Source organism: Vidua macroura, chromosome 3 (assembly GCF_024509145.1).
Source record: "Vidua macroura isolate BioBank_ID:100142 chromosome 3, ASM2450914v1, whole genome shotgun sequence".
NCBI classification, from domain to species: Eukaryota; Metazoa; Chordata; class Aves; order Passeriformes; family Viduidae; genus Vidua; species Vidua macroura.
In genome coordinates this window covers 84,824,194-84,844,948 of record NC_071573.1, presented here as the reverse complement: position 1 = coordinate 84,844,948, position 20,755 = coordinate 84,824,194, and the positions used below count along the sequence as shown (strand labels likewise).

Here is a 20,755-nt window from a genome sequence, read left to right as displayed (position 1 = left end):
AAATATTGAAATACAGGCAAAAACAAACAAACAAAAAATCTGCAAGAATCCAGAGTAGACATACCTATAATGAAAATATCCGCCTAAAGTGAAGGTGATGGTAAATACACAGACACACAATGGAAATAAGTTCAGTCCTGAGGACCCTGAGTTGTGGGTGAGTTACAAAGTGAATTAGCAAATAAATACTGGCTATTTTAGACTTTTAGGCTTCTATGAAGGGTTTCCTAAGGAAAGAGTGAATGTTATGATCAGGACAATAATAATAATTTTGGTGTCACATCTGAACCAGACAGGAATTGGCTAATTGTACCTTATGAAGATATGGTCACAGGAAATGTATGGGTCACAAAGATTTTTTTTTTTTTTTCCCCCAAGAGACCAAAATTCCATAAGCCTGGAAAAATGTATTAGGAAAAACTGCAAAACAGTCAGCCAACGGCATGATGTGTGAAACACAAGGCTTGGTATACTGGCTCTCAAAATTCAGTTATTTGACTAAAAAAGAGGGACTGAGTCAAATTTTTCACAGAACTTAAGGAACTGAATAAAAATATTGTGACCAAATACTTGTCCAAGAAGCAGAAATATTTGATGAGGTGATATTTTTGAGAAACTAAATGCATAAACAGGATTTTGGCTGATTGGGTTGAGTGCCTACCAAGACCAGTTTGAGAAAAAGTTGGAAACTGTCAGAAAACACTTTCCTAAAGTGGTTTTCTGTAAATTTTTGGTACTGGTAACATTTCAGTATATATCAACCAAGATGCACTTAGGTCTCCCAGTGGTTAAAACATGCACAGATGAACACCTAGGGAAGCTCTCCTAATGAGCTTTGACAATTGGAAAATTGCGAGAAGTAATTTTTAAAAAGAACTCTGCAGATATCATTTGCAGAATCTCCAGCATTTAACAACTCCAAACATGCTAAGGCCAAAGAAGAAAAAGAATGAACATGCTGTCCTACTCTGCAGTACAGCATGTCAGATGTTATCAGTTAATTCACATACACGTGATCAGCCATAACAATTAGCCTAAACCCCTTGCATCAATACAAAATCAATAGGGATGCCAGGGCATAGAAGGATTCAGAGTTCTGATGCCTGTTCTATACTTGTTTTGGTCAGAGAAAAGATACAAAATTCTTCACAAACATTTCAAAAGGAATATTTTGGATCTGTGTTGCTACAAAGGCATGTGCTTGAAAGTCTGCCTCTAATGTGACATCAGAAATGTGACTATAGCAGAAAAAAATGTGTGAAGAAATCACAAAGGAAGTGCAAAGGCCTGGGTACAGCTGTACAGAACTTCTTTGTTTTCAATATGAGGATAAATTTAAAACCAAAATTAGACCATTTACCACTGATATATCACTAAAGAGAAAGAAAATCTGAACAAACACATGGAAGGGTAATAATTTTCTACTTTTTTTGGAAAGTAGAAAATTGTTCTAGAACATGACTTTTATGCTATCATCTCCTTTAAGGAATTCTCTTAGATGTGTAATTGCACCTGACATATAAACAAATGGTATGGCACAAGGCAGTGAGTGCAAATGGCTGGAAAACACTGTTTAAAGGTGATGCAGCATCTGGGAAAGAGCAGGATAGATGTGGAAAAGTCAGTGTTTCTCATTGCCCGTTTCCCAGTTTGAAAGAGGGTGATCATCAGAGTGTCCCTAGAAGAACCATGTCCACCAGAAGGAGTTTTGGGATCTGTTTGCTCACATGTACAAATTGCAAATTGCCCACATGGTAGTTGCAGTTACCACGATGGCCAGTGCAGCCCTGTGGCACTCGTTCCTCTGGCACCAGCAGGTCTTCAGCAGTTGGCCCATAATGGTGATGTGAAGTGAGTCTGCTGGTCTGGGGAGGCAGAGCATGCTGAGGAAGGTCAGCACAGTTTCAGTGGTAGGAATCACACACTGTGTCTGACACAGTAAATACTTGTCTTTATAAGACATTATGAAAAACATAAATAAATGGCATCTGTGTAATTCTGCTGCAGGGTTGTACTATCTGATTCAAAACTGGTTTTATTTGAAATAAAAAGTCACAGCTTTTTTCTCTTGCAAAGGAATAAAGAAGATGCATGACTGATGAGTGCCATGTCAAGTATAGACACAAAAAGGTAGAAGAGAGTTGGATAGTAGACGTCATGTATATAACGTGGATTAAGCATATAACTGGGATTTTAATATTATATCAATAGATTTGTAGCTGTGTATTTGAGTAAAAGGCACAAAATTGATTTCTCAATAATCCTCTTTTTAATGTAGAATCTACATGGAAATTCTTAATCATAATATGGAAAATCAAGTGCTCTAAAAGTATCACATCCATTATAAAATTGATAAATGATAAAAAGGTGCATAAATTTCATTTCATGCTTATTGTGTATTGCACTGGGAGCTGAAGTGAAGTCTTTGGTTGTGATTTATATGCCACTAATAGGTTCTATTCTGGGTTATGTTTTCAGACTTATGGCTGTCTCTCCCTCTGTTCAACTGCAGTTGGAAAGAATTAAAACATTATTTTCTTAAGTGTATGTATGCACACCAAGATATGCTTGTTAGCTGTTTAGATCAATCTCCTCTTTTTAGTGCTGAACCAGGAATAACAAAAATGTGTTCAAATTTACCATGATTTTAAACCATGCACATATTCTTACCTGCTTGTTTTAATCTGGAAAACAGTCAGTATAACACAATTGCCTGTAGTCCTACATCAGCTATCTGCATCATAACTATTTAAAGCCCAGGCATTTGTCAAGTTTCATTGAGACAGACTAGTATTGTGCTTCCCCTCACACCCAATGGCAATATCTCCAAAGTGTACAGCCCAGCTTTAGAGCTTAGTACCTGGAATCAGTAGAAGGGGATTTTTTGGCTTTAGAGGTGCATGTTGTTGATAAGCTGAGGTGTTTTGTTCTTGCTTTAAGTGAATGATAAAACAATCTTTGACTATGAGTAATAAAGCATTGCTATTTGGATAGTATCAAGTATTCATGTGTCACCATGAAGATATTTCAGCAGCTGGTGACATACTTAAACCAGTCAGCCATAAATTAAAGTATGAGAACATGTTTATTCTCCTTCCTTTCAAAATTATTTGGAAACACTGGGCTTCCCGGATTTGGAAACACTGGACTTGCCTGTTTATGAGATTTTAGGGAAGAGGGGATATATCCCAAGCAGTATCAGATGACGTTGTTCCTCGTGCTCTGCTGTTAGTGTAGTGGGGCTCGCTGATTTACACCAGATAAGGATCTGCAGTGCAGCTACACTGCAGAGATGTCTTCAGAAGGGAAACACTTGTGGCCCTACTAAAGCTCAGTTGCTCTGTTCTTGTCCATTTCTCCAACTTCTGACAATGTCATTTGCAAACACAGTTCTCCCGTGAGCTCAAGGGAGGCAGCTTCTCACATCAGTCTGCAGCTCTGTTTTGCTACTTCATTAGCCTTTAGAACAGTTTAAATCACCATTTCTGTACAAGAAATATAATTAAAATAAGAACAGAGACATTGTCTTGTGGGTGGATTTCTTATATCCAAGCCTCAGCTCATTTACACATTGAAAAATAACCTGAAGCATCCTAGATCAGCAGAGGGTACTCAACTTTGGTCATCTTCTTATTGCAAAAATGGCTTTAATTCCCCAAAGTTACGGTCTACAGTGAAGGCACCTGATTCATCATCAGCAAATTATTTTCAGTTTTAATAAGCACTTATGCTAAAGAGTGAGAAAGCTATTATATAAACTTTTTTTCTTTTTTAAAATGTTATGCTTCGGGAAATCCTTATCATTAAAAATTGCCTGAGAAGCATATTAATGTAAACAACTTCTACAAATCATGTATCCTAATTGGATAGGAGGAAAAAAAAGAGGGGGGTGGAGTGCTGGATTGTACAAAGTATGCTTGATTTTCTTAATCATCAACCCTGTTGATTAGAGTCCTCCAGGACCTTTTATTAACATAAACCTTGCTCTGGGTGACCTCTTATTTTCTTTTCTTGCCATTTGTGTGACCCTCGTTGCTCCAGTGGTGTAATAACCCAGCCTCACACAGATGTAAAAATCTTCAGGAGTACACTGCTAGCCAAAAGCAACTGAACCTTGTCAGCCAAGTGTGCCAGCCTTGCTTCTCTTGCATGTGCACAGTTCCCCATGACAACTGGACCTGTATGTGCAAAAACATCTCAGAAGGAAAAGGTCATCAGTTTGGATGAACTGTGCTTTGAGAAGGAAGAGAAACTTTCCACTGTCTGAAGCACCAATGCATCTGCCATAGTGGTTACTGGGAGGTGCTATCTGTGAGCTTGGACAGCCAAAAAAGTGACAGATTGTGGTAACTCTGGTGTAAGGCCAAATGCAGCTGTGATTGGAAAAAAATGACAAGATAGGGAAAAGGCAAGAAATGGCAAAGGCCAATGCACCTCTGCTCTACCTTGGAAGGAAAGGGTTAGATTTCCAGTAAATCTTAACTTGCTCATCAGTTCAAATGCAGCCTTGCTTAATTTTGAAGAGAGCCAGATTTATAAACAGTGCAAGATTTTCCCATTCTGATGTAAATGTTGTTTCTCATTCTCATAAGTAATTCAAAATTAATGATGTTCCATTATTTTATATGTAGGACAAAGATACTTGGAATGCATCATTTCTTCAGTCTTCAAGTCCACAAAGCACGAAGTCTAATGATTTATTCCATCACATGCCTTTCCAATTATGTTCTGATCTTCTGTTTCGATTGCTAAGAAACTAAACCCAAGTTATTTCAAAGCCTAGATTTATGCTTAAGTTGGCGATAAGCCTTCCAAATTAAATATAAAAAAAATTTAAATCCTGATTTTGTTTGGGATGCATCCTTCCAATTTTTGTCCAGAGAAAACCAAAAACCTTGTAACTTTACAGCTGCCATAAGAAAAAATAATGTCATTCCCCTGCCTGTATTAACTGTGACAGAGATTTGCCTTAACATTTTGACTGAGTGCTCTGACTACTAAAACATTATTTTTTACACAGTATTGTGGAATTCTTTGTCTGTCTCTGGTTTTGACCTGAACCAATCCAAAATAAAATAAAGCTGTTGTGTGTACTACTAGGAAGAGTTTTGTTTCAATACATTATGTTTTTTTGGAAAATCCTTTCCCTTTAGATTTTAATAGATTTTATATTTATTCCCTTCAAAATCATCTTTTTCTCAGAGGAAGTAGGAGTCTTTAGGATATAAAGATCAGTTTGAAATGTCACTATTTCAGTAAGTGCAAAAGTAAGTGTGAAACTCCATCTACATTTTCTTCAATGTCTTTCCTTTTTTTAAAACTTATAGTGTACTTAAAAATCTCCAGAAACTTGTTATGGGTGGTAAAAAATCATATATAGCATTTTTAAAAGCAGCAGGTCTTTTAGCATCCCAGTGCACAGAGATGTATTTACTGTATTTGAGCTCAATATAACTACAGTTGTTATATTGCTTAAGTACCAGAAAAAATTGTTTAAGTAGTAGAGACCTTAGTTAATTTTGAGACGATATAACCATGCATAAATTTCTAATGGTTCTAGAAATGGTAACTTTTTCTCAAGGAATAAACAGAGATATTTCACATTGTTTCCTCAATAAAAATCTTACACTCTTACTCCACCCACCAAAAAAAAAAAAATTGAGAAAATATCTCCTTGCTCTTTTTCTCTCTCAAAATAGATGTATCTCCACAAAGTTTCTCTTTTTAGTATATTAGTATATTTAGTATATATTATTCGTTTCTCTTTAGTGTTTGTGGGTGAGAGAAAAATTTGATTTCTGTCTCTAACACACAAAGGCACCATGTAGTACACAGACTCTCAGAAATGTGCTTTCAGCACACAATAAATTTTCTCATCTTTGTCTCCCTGAGCAAGCATAGCACCTAGTAATGGCTAACAATAGTGCAGGTGATAAATACAAAACTGCATAGCACTGGTAGGAACCAGAAGAGTAAACTTTAAAAAAAAATTCCCTCTTTCCAGCTCCTACCAGCAGTTTTGCAATTCTATTTGAACTGACTTGAAGCTGTGGGCTAGTCCTTCCAGGATCATTAAGTACTTTTTGTCCTTGCCAGCTCCCCATCAGAGGCCCTGCCAGGGTCAGAGTACAGGAGAGGACACACTCCTGTGTGTGGATCAGCTTCTGGAAGATGCCTGGGACAATTTCACTGCACTTAAAAAGCGTATCGCCCATTGTACACACCGTATGCTTTCCAGGGTAACAACAAACTTTAGTCAAATGAAATGTGATTAAGTTTTAACAAGAAAAAGATTGTATTGGAAGCAAAGAATTTTTCATGCTTCTCAGACCTCCTTTCCTTCAGTATCTTTTACCCTATCCCAAAGAAGAAACTTCCTTAGGAGAATCAGACGCAGGAATGGCCTGGATGCCTGCCATCAACCCTCATAAATTCAGAGGCATCATCTAACAATGTGTAAACCAGATTTGACAATTCATGATTTAACTACCACTATAAAAGTGGTAGTTAAATAACTAAAATGCATATTCTTCCTTTTGTCCAGTTGGCTTCCTGTCCATTTTATTCTTGGCCTACACAGAATTTCCTACAAGGAAATGTACCACAGGATAACCAACTATTAGGAATTATTGTTACTATATGGAGAACTTTTTCAGTTTTGTACATAATCCCTTCTGAAGTTGTGCAATAACACTGCCCATGGAATTAAGTTGAAGTTTCTTGTAGTGGAATAAAAAGAAAAGCTTAAACAATCACACACATTTTTCCATGTTATTTTCTAATAAAAAAACATGGCATTTTCTTCAGCCACGCTTTAGCAGAGGGATCTTATTCTACTTTTGTGACTTAGGCATTCAATATGGGATGTACAAAACCAAAAATGAAGACACTGAAGAAGGCTCTGAAAGTGCTTTCAATGTAATGTAGCTACACAAGCTTCCTAAATGTTTTAGGAAGGAATACTGTGTTTTCAAATTGTTCTATGACAGCAAAAGCAATTAATTCCCCAGTGTTTCAGTGGACAGCCACTAATTATAATCTAGTAAAGAACCATTACATGGCACAACATTAATAATGCCATTCATTCAGGTAAATTAATGCCTGAGTTGACACACTGGCTTGTAGAGTTGTAGGGTCTCACAGTCTAAAAATGTTTATTGGGGAAAAGTCAATATTGCATCAAGCCTACCCTTGCAAATATTCCTTTATTTAATTCATTTGCAGTGCTTCCTTACTGGTACCACACTAGTCCTCATCCTGCAGGAATAATAAATTAATTGGCTGACAAGGAACAACTTGCTTCTGGACACAGAAATACATTGGGCTCTCAAATAAAACACGACTTCCATCCTTTTCTTCTTGATGGGCTGTTTAAGAAACTCCATCAAGTATTTGTCTCCTTTTGTGAACAGACAGATTTTTATTTTGTCATTTCAAAACTGGTATTCCAGAAGAGTATCTAAGTTTGTAATTCCATACAGTACATATGTACTATATCACTGCATATTATTGAGCTGCAGATTTCCTTTGGCTATGGAGCTGAATTGTGCTCCAAGCTCTATTACTGCAACTCTGTTGACCTCAAGGTTGTAATGAAAAGTGGTTTAGAATAAATATTGCATAAATACATGTGGATGCTTTTAAAATAGTCAGTCTTAAAGAAGGTTCCAATGAGAAAGAAAAGCAGGCCAAACATGCAAGGCAAAATTTCTAAGTGCTTTCATTCACAGGTTGTCCAGGGAAAGTTATGCCTAGGATGGGCATTAATTTATTGCCTTACAAACAATTACATAGCCATTGTATGTAATTACACCTGCATGTACCTTAACCTACTGCTAGGAACAGATTGATTTCCTAAACTCATAATCCCAGTTACTTCACCTGTATGTTGCAGCAATGAGAATATGTCTCCCAAAACTTTTAGCCTTCAAACTAAGAACTAATTTTATGCAAGTGAATATGGAACATTTTTTACTAGCTGTGTAAATTACCTGTGCTCTGATGCTCAATATCCAAAGCCTTTGAGTATTTTGCTCTGATATTTTTGTGTATTATTCAGTGTTTGAAAATATTTAGTAGCCAATCTTAGCTGATATTTAATGTTATTCAGGTTAGGCTTAGACCTTTCACTGTGAAGCTCTGAGGACTGTGTGCTGCTTGTAGATGTGTAACCATCCTGGGGAGCAGGATCCCAAGTTGGGCTTGGGATATTCAGATGCTCAAGGTGGATTGTCAGACACAAACAGAAGTGATAAGTTTCCTAATGTTTAAGTGTTGGTTATCTGTAACAGGCATTTTTCTTATTTGCCGTTTTTAGGAATTTGTCATGATTGTTGTCTTTGGTTTGGAATTTATTATTCGTATCTGGTCTGCTGGGTGCTGCTGTCGATACCGAGGATGGCAAGGAAGACTGCGCTTTGCAAGGAAACCATTCTGTGTAATAGGTGAGTGTCCCAGCTCTAGCTTATTTTGAGATGAACATCTTCCCTCTCCTGTTTTGTTTCTGAATGAAAACTATTGGAATCAGACTCTATTTACAGCAACCAGCTGTAAGTCCAGAATTGCTGTGTCAACTCTCATCTGCCCAGGGTTTCTTTAGATATAAATCATGACATCCCTAAAAACCATTCAGTCCATGTTTCTTATGTTCTCCAGAAGACATTTTCCTATTAATCTCATACAGCTGGCCTATATATTGTACAAATGAGGGGTTGAGAGCTGATCTCATTGAAAATCAGAGATGTATCTTTGAATGGACACACTACATCTTGTACATACATGCATAGACATCACACACATATGTGTGCATATCATGTTCTTCTTATTTAACCTCTGTGATCAGACACTGAAAGAAGTTTGAAAACCTCCCTAGAGACATCTTCTGACAACATTGCTGCTTCCTGTCTTGCTGTTCTCTGCATGACAGTCCACATACCAGCTCTGCAGTGACACTAGCATAGGATACAGTATCTTCTTCATTATTTCTTTTACTTCTATTTCAAGACACTATTCCTTCCCTTCTTTGCTCTAGAATTTGTCTGTTACAATGGTGAATAGACTCTCAACCAGTAAAAACCCTATTTTGAAAAGGGGAAAGGAAAAGGAAAACCAGTTTCCTATAAAGGCAGAAATCAAAGACCAAACTCATCTGATAATTTCTTATTTTTCTAATGGTTTGGAGAAAATTTGTTTCATAGATCATCTGTGAAACTTCAGTATATCAATATCCCAACTTCTCTCTCAACTTCCTTCCTCTCTCCAGCCTTTAATTTCATCTGCCTATATCTCAATATAACTTTATGGATCAACTGGGGCAGGAAATACATTCTCCCATACATCTCTACAGCAGCTACTACATGGAGTCATGTGCCTACAGCCATGAAACACATGGGTTTCAGTGTAAGCAGTAGATGAATGCCATCCTGGTCTAAACAGGAGTTGCACAGTGTTCCTTGGCATGGCAGACCAGTATACTGGTTAGGGCTGATGTGTACAGCAGGCTTTTTTTCCTTCCATCTCATTCCCTGGTAAATCCCACTAAGCCACTCCCGCAATGGAGAAAGGTGCATGAGCAGCTGGGAAGCCACCCCAGATTGTCGCCCTCTCAGAAAGAAACCCCCCATCTGTGCTATTTTATGAAACTGCGGGAGAGGGGCAAGTATCAGGACAGGCATTTGGGTTTTTTGGGCAGCAGGGGAGGTGGGTAGATACCTTTCCAGGTCACACACTTGCCCCAAGATTTCCATGCCAAGCAGAAAGTGGAAATCACAGAACATGGCTACCCTCCTTAACCAGACTTGCCATTATTCCAAGATTTTATGATGCAACTTGAAATTTAGCAGTAGTCAGGTTTTGTCAGGGCACAATCATAAGAAAGCACCACTGTTAATTCAGTAAAATTAACTTACTACAGCAATTTAGAACTTACTAAAAAAACCTTTGAAGATTTTGAAGTTACTAGAACCATTTGACTTCTCAGAGTGTTTGTTTTGCTACTCTTCTAAATACCATTGTATAGAAACACTAGCAGTTTGTTTGATTCTGCTTTTGTCTCTCCTCCTTTTCCTGTCTCCACTCAACTGGCAAGTTTTATACTTGTGATTAACTTCACTCTGAGGTGTTAATTCTCAGCAAAACTGAATGCAGGAGTTCTTCCTTGTACAAAATTCTGCATATTTAAATGACGTTGATGTGGTACTTAGGGACATAGTTCAGGGGTGGACTTACCAGTGCTGGGTTTGCAGTTTGAGTCAATGATCTTAAAGGTCCTTTCCAACCTAAATAATTCTATGATTCACAGGGGGATTGTATAGATTTTTATGCTTTCCTTACAACTTGTATCTACCCTCATATCTACCCTCTTACTGTTGGTGAAATAGTTCAAGCAGGGCGGGGGGGGCGGTTTACTTCTCTTGATTATAGTATTTCCTCCTTTCTCTGAAATTCACCTGCTCTTCTTATTTAATCTATTTTTATGTAAGCAGTCTCTGGTCTTAAAAGCATCTTTTCTGTCCCATTTGGAACTCTAGCACTTGCAAGCAGAATTAATTAGTAGACAACAGTCTATTGCATGTGGATGTCTTCCTATGCTGGTGCACTGGATGGAAAGGAAACTTTGTTGTGCAGCTTCTGGAAACTCAACCAATAGCTTGAGTTTCTTGCCATTGACTGTTCTGCATGTCTCTTCTTCTATCGACTGACTTCAGTCTTTTTCTGGACTTCAGAGTCCCAGAAGGGAGTTTCTGATGTTCTGATGTTCAGCATCTTTCCAGATTTGATCTTTTCAAGAAAAACAAAGTCATCTTGCATCACTTGCTACATTAAGTAGTTATTTGCAGTCATGGCAAAGTGTGAGGCAGCAGCAAAGGTCAGGTGGCTGTGTTAGCCAGAGCACAGTCCATAGATTATTATCTCCCTTTACTCATCACTCATTAGACCACACCCAAGACACTGCACCCCATTTTCCCCCTCCAACACCATACCTGAAAGACCTTAAAAAATTGGAGTGAGTTCAGTGTAGCCATGAGGATGATCAGTGCTGGAGCAGTTGCCCTGCGAGGAGAGGCTGAGGGACCTGTACATGTTCATCCTGGAGAAAAGATGGCTTCAGGGGAAACTCAATTAAATCAGTGCTAAGGAGATTCAGTGCTTAAGAGAGATTCCATGGACAGTTTGAGCCTATTACTTTTAATTATTTACTTAGTCATCCATTCAATTATTCTTTCCGTTTATTGTTACAGTGGAACAATAATATTTTAGAAGACTTAGTCTGTTTACTGTTAATTAAACATGCTATATATCTCTGGCAGATCTTTTCCCTGATTATTATTTTTGTGATTAAACACAAATCACATAGGGCAGTGGCCTAAGGGCTAGAAATAACTAATTTGAAGATTGCCCCAAAGGTAGCATTTAGACAGCCTTTATTTTTTCCATTAATAACCTAATCAGAGAAGTTTTATTCAGAGCCAAAGCTCTGTGTTTATGTTAGTGTGCCTACAATGTCACTACTCTGACAAATTAATTCATCAAGCATCATTGTGTGCTACCAGGTTAGTAATTATATCTATCAAATTATTTGATAGTTTTGTACCCTTATTTATTTCTGTAAAAATGGGAACAACAGTGTAGTATTAAAACTTGCTTTGTATTTTGTCCTATGTTACCTGACATTCCTCATTTTCTCTGATTGTATATGAGCTTGTGTATATAACATAAAGGGCATAGCAACACATCCTTACAGGCACGTAAGGTACTTAAATATGTATGTACCCCTGCAAATCTTCAATGTCACAGGTATATCACTCTGAGGCTTGGCTGTTAGCACTGCAGAACAGTGTTGCTGTGTTGTATTGCTCAGAAGAGCAGCAAACCAAGTAATGCATATTCCAACTGCTCTCTGGAGCTTCTGGAGATCAAGGATGCTGACAAACCAGGAAGAACTTGATGCCTGTGCCTTAGCTCACTGAAAATCCTGAAAAGAAAAGAGGACAAGTCTAACTGGGAAGATATATTGCATCCGCTCCCTGTAAAGCCATTTGGGGACACTGAAATACATGAAAAGTCCATTGTCCTTCCTCTGGCAATGGGCTCCCAGATGGTGGTATGTTACCTGACAAAATTAAACTTCTGGCCACTCCCCTATGTGTATCAGAAGATTTACCATAACAGTGAGATCTCAGTGTATGAGGGCAACTTCCACTTGGGGCACTGTAAACATATTTAGGAATAATAAACAGCAAACTCTTCGTCAGAAGAGTAAGATCCTGCTGGCCTCACCTGCATGTCTGAAGTCCAATGAGCTTTCAGAGGAATCTCTTTCACTCCACTGACTCTGTAAGAGACTTTGGAACTCCTATGTGAGAAAGCCCAACAAGAGCAAGCGAATTTTTAACACAGAATCATAGAGTATCCTGAGTTGGCCCACAGGGACCATCAAAGTCCAACTCTTGGCCCTGCACAGGACCACCCCTAAGAGTCACACCCTGTGCCTGAGAGCACTGTGCAAACACTTCTTGAACTCTGTTGGGCTTGGACCTGTGGCCACTTCCCTGGGGAGCCTGTTCCAGGGCCCAGCCACCCTCTGGGTGAAGAAACTTTTCCTGATATCCACCCTAAACCTCCCCTGACACATATTCAGGCCATTCCCTCAGGCCCTGTCACTGTCACAACAGAGCAGAGATCAGTGTCTGCCCTTTCTTGTCCCCTCACGAGGAAGCTGTAACTGCAGTGAGGTCTCCCCTCAGTCTCCTCCAGGCTGAACAGACCCAGTGCCCTCAGCTGCTCCTCACACAGCTTCCCCTCAAGGCCCTTCACCATCCCTGTTGCCCTCCTTTGGTCACTCCCTAACAGTTCAATGTCTCTCTTACATTGTGGTGCCCAAAGCTGCCCCCAGCACTCGAGGTGAGGCTGCCCCAGTGCAGAGCAGAGCAGGACAATGCCCTCCCTTGCCCAGCTGGTGATGCTGGGCCTGATGCCCCCAGGACAGGGTTGGCTCTCCTGGCTCCAGGGCACACTGCTAACTCTAATGTGTAAACTTTATTCAATTTAAAGTTGGGGGTGGAAACTCCTATTACAGAATTTCTTCACTTTAAATTTGAGCCTACTTCTAGTAATACATTTCTCCAGGGCAACTACACTTCCTGGTGGTCCAGGCGAGTGAAAGATTTCATATATTTCAGTTAGTCCATTAGCAGTTTCACCACAGCTGCTTCTGTTTTACCTCTAGTCAAGCTACAGCATGATGGAAATGTCAAAAGTTCAAATTTTGTTGAGGCTGCAGAATGAGCAAATTCCCAACAGGAAGCTTAAGTCCATTATCTGTAATCAGGCCCTTGAACTTCATAGCTGGCAAACCTTGTTTCAGAGCATTAAGTGATAGCAGTGACTGTTGCTTATTACTGGACCTATTTTTCATTAATTAGGGTGGTAATGAACCATCATGTGGCACTTTTGTCAAACCTTTATAAACAAATCCATATCTAGTGTGTTACAAGATCTTCTGGACATTTAATTTGGATTATTTCAATATATTTGTGTAATGACACATTATGTGTCTGTCACCTTGGTGTTTAGACACATTATATAGTTTAAGTACAGACAGATGGTAAATCTGCTGCTCATGATAAACAATATAAACAGCCCCTTTCCAGTGTAATTTGAACTCTAAATAACCCAGAGATGGTCTGTAATTAAGTATATCCTTGACCAAGAAGACATCACATCTCATTATAAATCCTAGGAAAAAAGGTTACAGCAAATTTCACTTCTGGGGACCTTCTGCCAGCCAAACTTTAACTCATCTTAGACACACTCTGCCCACTTCACTCCAGAAAGTACTCTGATAATAATAGCAGTAGTAGCAGCAATAGTAGTAGTAGTAGTATTTAGATTTCAAATCCAAATTTCCTCAGGTAACTTCAGCAGCCATAATTCTGTGCCATGAACAGAGATGCTCTTTAGGTGAGATTGCTCCCAAATTATGTAGGTTTTTAAAACGAATATTTAGTAGCATATCTTCATGTTTGACAGTTCTGGCAATGCAGTTTTTAGAAACATGTAGGAAAAAGAATGTCTGTTTAATATCATCTATGGGCCTTATCCTTTCACACTTTTGCTGACTGCTACCCTTGCTGTTGGGTAAAGTAACATTTGCTGGGATTAAAGACATCAGGCTCTGATCTCCTCTTTCTAGAAGTTGTATGTCTGCTATTCAAAGGAAATCTAGTTTGGTACAATGCAGTTCACACTGGAGTTTCTTTCTGGTATGAGCTAGAGAATTCAGCAGCCTGGGTTTGTTCATGCTGTGGTTTTTTGATCTTACACTAGTGTCACTGTTGTGTTTGTGACACAGAGTAGATGAGCCCCTGCCATGAACTGGGCAACCTGGGACATGAAGACTAAAGAGACAGGCTGCTAAAAGACAAGAGCATTTTATTTAAAAGAATTTATTTGTAATAATAGAATTCCTGCATTAGAAGGCTATAAAGATATTTTCTTAAGCATGAAGTCATTATCCATTTTGAACAAGATTAATACAACTCAGTACCTGCACTGAAATGTTTAGCAATTGCTAATTCAGTTCGCTTTTGTTAGAAAAGTGTCCTAAAGTGAAATATCACAGTCATATTATTTAGAAATAATGAGGCTCCTGACCATTCTCACACAGATTGTGTATATGATTTAAGCAGTCTTTCAAATTATTATTTGTCTCTCATATCTGAATCTCAGAAAATACATTGTAGTATAATCATAAGGGTAATGATAAGGATAATAGTAATGTTAAAGATAAGGATGATGATGATAATAATAATAATATTATATTAAATGCTATCTATTATAAAATATTATGTAATATAAAAGTGTATCATAGCAATTCCAGTGCTGTTTATGAGCATGGAAATGTATGATAAGGAGGGAAGCAACTGACAGAACAAGAAGCAATCAACCTTTTCTGGTTAAAGTTTGTATATTCAGTTTTGTTCACATTTTTTAGGGACTGGCTTTAAACTTCTTGCTACTAGAGATACCCAGAATATGAAGTTGCTTAGACAAATACCTTTCTTTTCATAATCTGCCTTTATTTGATTTGATGTTCATATCTTGCCTTACTATGCTGAATTCCTATCATATCCATGGACAAGATAGTTTCTCAGATATCATAAGTATGTGTAAGTTTGCCAATTCAAAATTAAGTAGTTATTAGTATAAACACTGGTGTGAAAATTAGAAGTAGACAGGATTGTGCCAAATCCACTTATCTGCCTACTTGAGTGTGTGGAGTCTGAAAAGTAGTAAAATGGTTTCTTTTTCAAATTTTGTCACTCTCAGCACCTAAAAAAAAATTATATTTTTAATGACATGAACAACATATGAGAGCATAACTGATATACAATAAAATTCTCAGCTTTCTTGGCTTCTTTCCAGATGTTGTGCTGCAGATCAGCTGCTTCAATGTGTGACATTCTGTGTAACTCTCATTTCAGATCATGGTCAGCTCTTGCCTGTAGCTTCTCTCTGAGAAGAATTGCTTCTTTGGACAAGTTCTGCTTTTGCAACAGTGAATTATGCTTTGCAGGCAGAAATCTTGATACTTTAGGAATATTTTTATATTGGTCCAAAACGATCCTATTAGACTAGGTGTTCACTATTTGGGATTTTGCAACTGCCCATTACTTAAATTCATTACATGAGTGCCTTGGCACTCATGTAGCCTCTCACAGGACTGTGAATGTAAAGCAGCATTGCTTTACTTCAAAAGACACTTTCAGTGTATCTCCTATATTACTAATATGCCCATAATTATTCAGGAGTGCTTTGTCAGCATGTTACCATAAATTTGAATGCTCATACTTTAGTGTGAAACATTAGATAACTGTCAATCTGATTGTTTGAGCATGATTAACTCTCTCACAAGTATCAGTCAATCAAATCCTGCTTTCTCTCATGGTGTCCAAGCCACACCCCTGTCAGCCCAAATGGAAACACTAGAAGGGGTCTAAGTGGAGTAATTGCATTGGCATTTACTGCAGGAATCTTTCCAGAGGTATTTGAAAGCAACTATGGGAAACATATTGAGAAATTATAAAGAGAAAAGGAAAAAGAAAGGGAAAAGAAAAGGAAAAGGAAAAGGAAAAGGAAAAGGAAAAGGAAAAGGAAAAGGAAAAGGAAAAGGAAAAGGAAAAGGAAAAGGAAAAGGAAAAGGAAAAGGAAAAGGAAAAGGAAAAGGAAAAGGAAAAGGAAAAGGAAAAGGAAAGAAGATTTCAGTTGGAAGAGAGCTACAGTGATCATCTAGTCCAATTACCTAGCCAGTTCAAGGCTGACCAAAAGTCTTAAGCATGTTATTAAGGATCTTATACAAAAGCCTCTTAAATACTGATATTCAAGGGACATTGACCACTTCTGTAGGAAGCCTCTTGCCATGTTTGACAATCCACTCTCTAAATAAATACCTCCTAATGTTCAGTCTCTAGACATCTCTAGGTATTGTATTGTGGAAAACTACCTCGTTCATGATTACCTGTATTAAGTCCACTTTCACCAATTCTTTTGCACAGATAACATTTCTTTTTTCACTCACCCTGCAGCATATGAGCAGGCAACATGCTGCTATTTCATATTTCCATTTCTTTTCTTCTTTTAGTTCATAATTATCTCTCTCATAACTGCTGAATGTTGTGATTTTATTGCTCTCTTTGCTGAAGACTAATTTATTTCTCTTCAGGTCACCCCTGTGTGAGTGAGGTCTCCAGGAAAAGGGTTGTTGGTGCAGTTGGCTAAGAACAGTAGTTTCATTGTTCTTGACTGTATTGTTGTTTAGAAACACAGACTTTTTCAGTTGCTTTAGAGGTAGTTTATTTCTTCACATGCAGTCCTCTGGCATCTACTCAGCTTTAATTTGTTAACTGTCAGTGCTGACAGCTTTAAACATAAGCTTTGCCCACAATAGATACACTCAATAGAATCAAATTGATTGCCAGATGTCTTCATCCAGCCTTGCCACTAGCTTGTTAGAGATCACAAAGCTTGAAAAAATGCAGCTTCCACAGATGTTTCCATTCTTTGACATCCCTTCAAGGAACTGCATGTTGCCACCAGCACTGCTGAAGTAACTGATGGGCACAATAGTCCAGTGGGAGTTGCAGGAAATCTCTATTTTTATGATCATGCCTCAAATGGTTACATTCCAACTGCTCCATTAGGAAAAGGCTTGTGTATAAGAGAGAAAAATACAGGTTTTGATTCTTTCTTTTTACACCTGCTATAGTAAATACAGCAGTTAGGAAGGATTTGACAATGTAACAGTATTGTTACACTGTTTAACTGAGTTACAGCATTTGTATCTCAAGTTTAATAGGGCTAAATCGAAATATTTGCATATTTCTAGGTGGCAATTTGGGCAACTCCTGCACATATTAATTTCCTCCCATAACTAGCACTTAAGCACCAGGTGCCCATAATCTGTTGTTTTCCATTAAAGAAAAATTACATTTTTTAATCTTAAAGCCTGTGCTTATAGCTCTGGAAATTGAGCTTTGTCCTTTTGTGATATTTGATATTGCTGTCAATAACAGATCCAAGGAAGTTGATCATCAGATCCATTTTCCATCAACCTATGGAAGGTCCTAAATGGTGTAAAGGAAGCCACTCACTTTCACCCTTGCAGTACTGGTGCCCCCGTGCATATATGTGACCATCTGGGCAGCAGCCACAGCAAAGGCAGAGCTCCTTCAGTCCTGGGGCTCCCCTTTGCCAGAGCAGTCTATTCATGCCACCCTTACAGTGGAGACTTTCATTTCAGAAGAAAATGCCAAAGGCAGAGTGGAGAGGTTGTCACACAGAATGACATAATCTACTGTATTTAAGATCTCATTTCCTGATTGCCCCTGTTGGGTCTAGGAGACTGATACCAGATGATGGGGTTTTTCCTTTCTGACAACCACTGAACAGAGCTTCTATTTCTTTCTTCATATCCCCTATACTAGGAAGTCTCAAGTATGGCTGTGTAAGATGCCCCACACTAGTGTTCTCCAAATTATGTAAGCCTTCTTGCTGGCACAGTTCTCCCTCTTAGGCTACTCACTCACAAATTGCAGGTGGGATGGCATCTGAGGGTAAAGAGTGGCTGGAGATGTCTGGCTCTGTATGTAATCCGAATAAACTCTATTTACAGAAACAAAGGAGTCCCAAGAGGCACTCACCAATTGTGCAGACATCCAAAATAGCTGTATAGGTTAGAAATGCAAGTTCTGCTTTTAAGCAGCAGGTAGAGGTTTTTGCCTCTGAATGGAGGCTCAGTAAACTGAATGTAGGAACTCTTCCAGCCGACACTGGGGACCCATGCTGCTGCCTTCAACATCTGTGTTAGATAACAGCTATATACTGGATACCTTCTGTATCCCCACCCCTGTGAATTTGAGAGCAGATTTTTAATGCTCTCTTCCCTCTCCACCTACAAACAGGCTTTTCCTCTCATCAGAGACATGTTTTTCTCTCCCTGCTCATTTCAGGATCTTTACTTGTCAGTTTCCACCCATCCATTCTCACCTACACACCATGGATTTTTCTGTTCCCACATTGTTTTGGCCTTTCCACTTCCATGCCACTGTATCAGCTTCACTGTATCCACTGGGAATGTGTTAGATTAACATTTCCGGACCCCCTGCCCACCTGCCCCTGCCTAAGGTTTTAGAGTATGATGAAAGGGCCATGAAAGTGCACGTTCCTGCCTGTAGATTCCTCCCCTTGTGGCTGCAAGGATCCAGTGTAGACACAGCAATGCTTCCCTGTGGGGCTGGATCACAAGGACTCCTGGCCGGTGTCTTTCCACTTGCTGACTAGTGCCAGAGACCCCTAATGATGGTGTTAATACCTACTGCTCAAAATAAACAATCACACATGTAATCAGTGGCTGAGTCACTCAAGAATTTGGAGCCCCTGAAAAATTTAATTCCATCAATTCAGGGCAAAACATCCAAACTTGTCTTTAATTTTCTCTGGTTATTCCTTTATACCTCAGAACAATGAACTTTACAATTACAATTACACTTTTAAGTCAATTACAATTACATTTCAATCTTGTATTTTTTTAATCAAATTTAAATTGTCTTTTGATCTCACTCTTATAAGAAAGGGTAAATAGGAGGCATCCAACAGACTTTCTTATCTTCCAGTAGTTTGCATGCCTCTATCTCATATTTGTCTTCTGACTAACCACTCCTAAATTATTCAGCCCTTTCTCCATACACAAGTCTTGCCATGCTGTAGCTATTTTGGGTTTTTTTCTTAACGATTACTTTGTGGTTTGCTTACAGCCTGATGTAATGAGCACCTTTAACTCCTCAGGGGCGTGTGTCTGGCTATCCATCTTGTTGCCTTTCCCTCCAGAAACCTTCAGATGTTTTTCACTCCACTGCAATAGCCTTTTTCACTAAGGTCTACTGTCATCCAGCAACATACAGACATAGTAAAGTGACTAACAAACCTTGTTTTCCAGTGCTTTCAAGGCACAAAACTGTTTCTGGACAGAATAAGTGAAGATTTATGGGAAGAATCTGCACGTGTTACTTGCAGTTTGCTTCTTTAGCTGAACAAAAGTTGGGTTGGTGAACACTAGGTCAAAGACACAGTTTTAAATGTTTCTGTCAGCCTGTTTTATGTTTTAAAGCCAAATAAAGCCTGCATTTAATAAATACTGCTTTGTTCCTTCTGACAGGTACATATTAATCATGTTAAAGATCAATTATTGGAAAAGGTTAATTAAGTATAAATCCATGAAAGGTTTGCAATTGAACTTAATCTTAGTTTGCAGGAGGCCCTTAGATTTTTAAGATTTAATGAGCCAGCTGTTAATAACATGAAGATGTCTGCTGAGGACTTATTCAGTCCACAGAAAGACTGTGTACCCAACAGGGCCATGAACAATAATTCTGAACAGTACAAAGACAGGTGAAATGTTCCCATGAATGCTATTATTCTTATCCGGACTAAATAAAATATGGCAACCACAGCTACAGTTTAAAATTCAGTACTTGCTGAGCTACTGTGGTTCTCAGGCCATAGAGAAATATTTTGGCTGTCTACAGCAGAAAGTAAAATGACATTACTTAGATGTATTTGCCATCATGGTCTAACAATATGCTACTTTTACACTGGAACAAGGTACATATACTTTTAATACACTGACACAGTAGTGAGTAGCATTGGTTGATCCATTATTAGGCATGGAATTAGGATTTTATTACACAATTTTAAAAAATGACAAAAGAAAAACCTTACTCATCTTCATTAGTCCACAATTTAAAAAGGGAATATTTCATTTTCACATCTAAAAAATATCCAGTATTGCCTTATTAAAAATACTCCTTTTCTTTCTAGTTCAGAAATTGTTTGGAGTACCAAGTTAACTTTTGTTGTATTTGATTAGCTTTACTAAGAATTGTCTTTGACTTGTTTCCAGTTCTCTCTTTGCCAGAAAAGATATCTTTACATATTGATGAGCTGTTTTTCTAAGTAGACCCACTTCAGTTATATAAAAGTAACATTTATTCCAGAAAGAGGTTGTCTGTATTTCCAGAAGGTTACTTTCATTTCATATTAAAATAGTTTGCTTACTCAGATGATTCCAATGTATTGCAAATAAAAACAATAAAGGGAAAGAAGGTTCCAAGGTGATTCATCTATTTGATTTCTTAACTGGCATATTGCTTAGGTGATGATAAGAAAAATCCAAGTTTCTATGCACAGATCAGTTTTA

The 20,755-nt window shown here is 38.2% G+C and overlaps 1 protein-coding gene across 5 annotated transcripts in view; it reads left to right on the top strand.

The window, feature by feature from the left end:
* The window catches only part of KCNQ5 (potassium voltage-gated channel subfamily Q member 5), a 273,412-nt gene that overhangs the window by 197,457 nt on the left and 55,200 nt on the right, over positions 1-20,755 (top strand). For all 5 annotated transcript variants that reach the window (XM_053974030.1, XM_053974028.1, XM_053974027.1 and 2 more), the window contains exon 3: positions 8,318-8,444. In XM_053974030.1, coding sequence (XP_053830005.1) covers positions 8,318-8,444 — 127 coding nt within the window. The remainder of the gene's footprint in view (positions 1-8,317; positions 8,445-20,755) is intronic.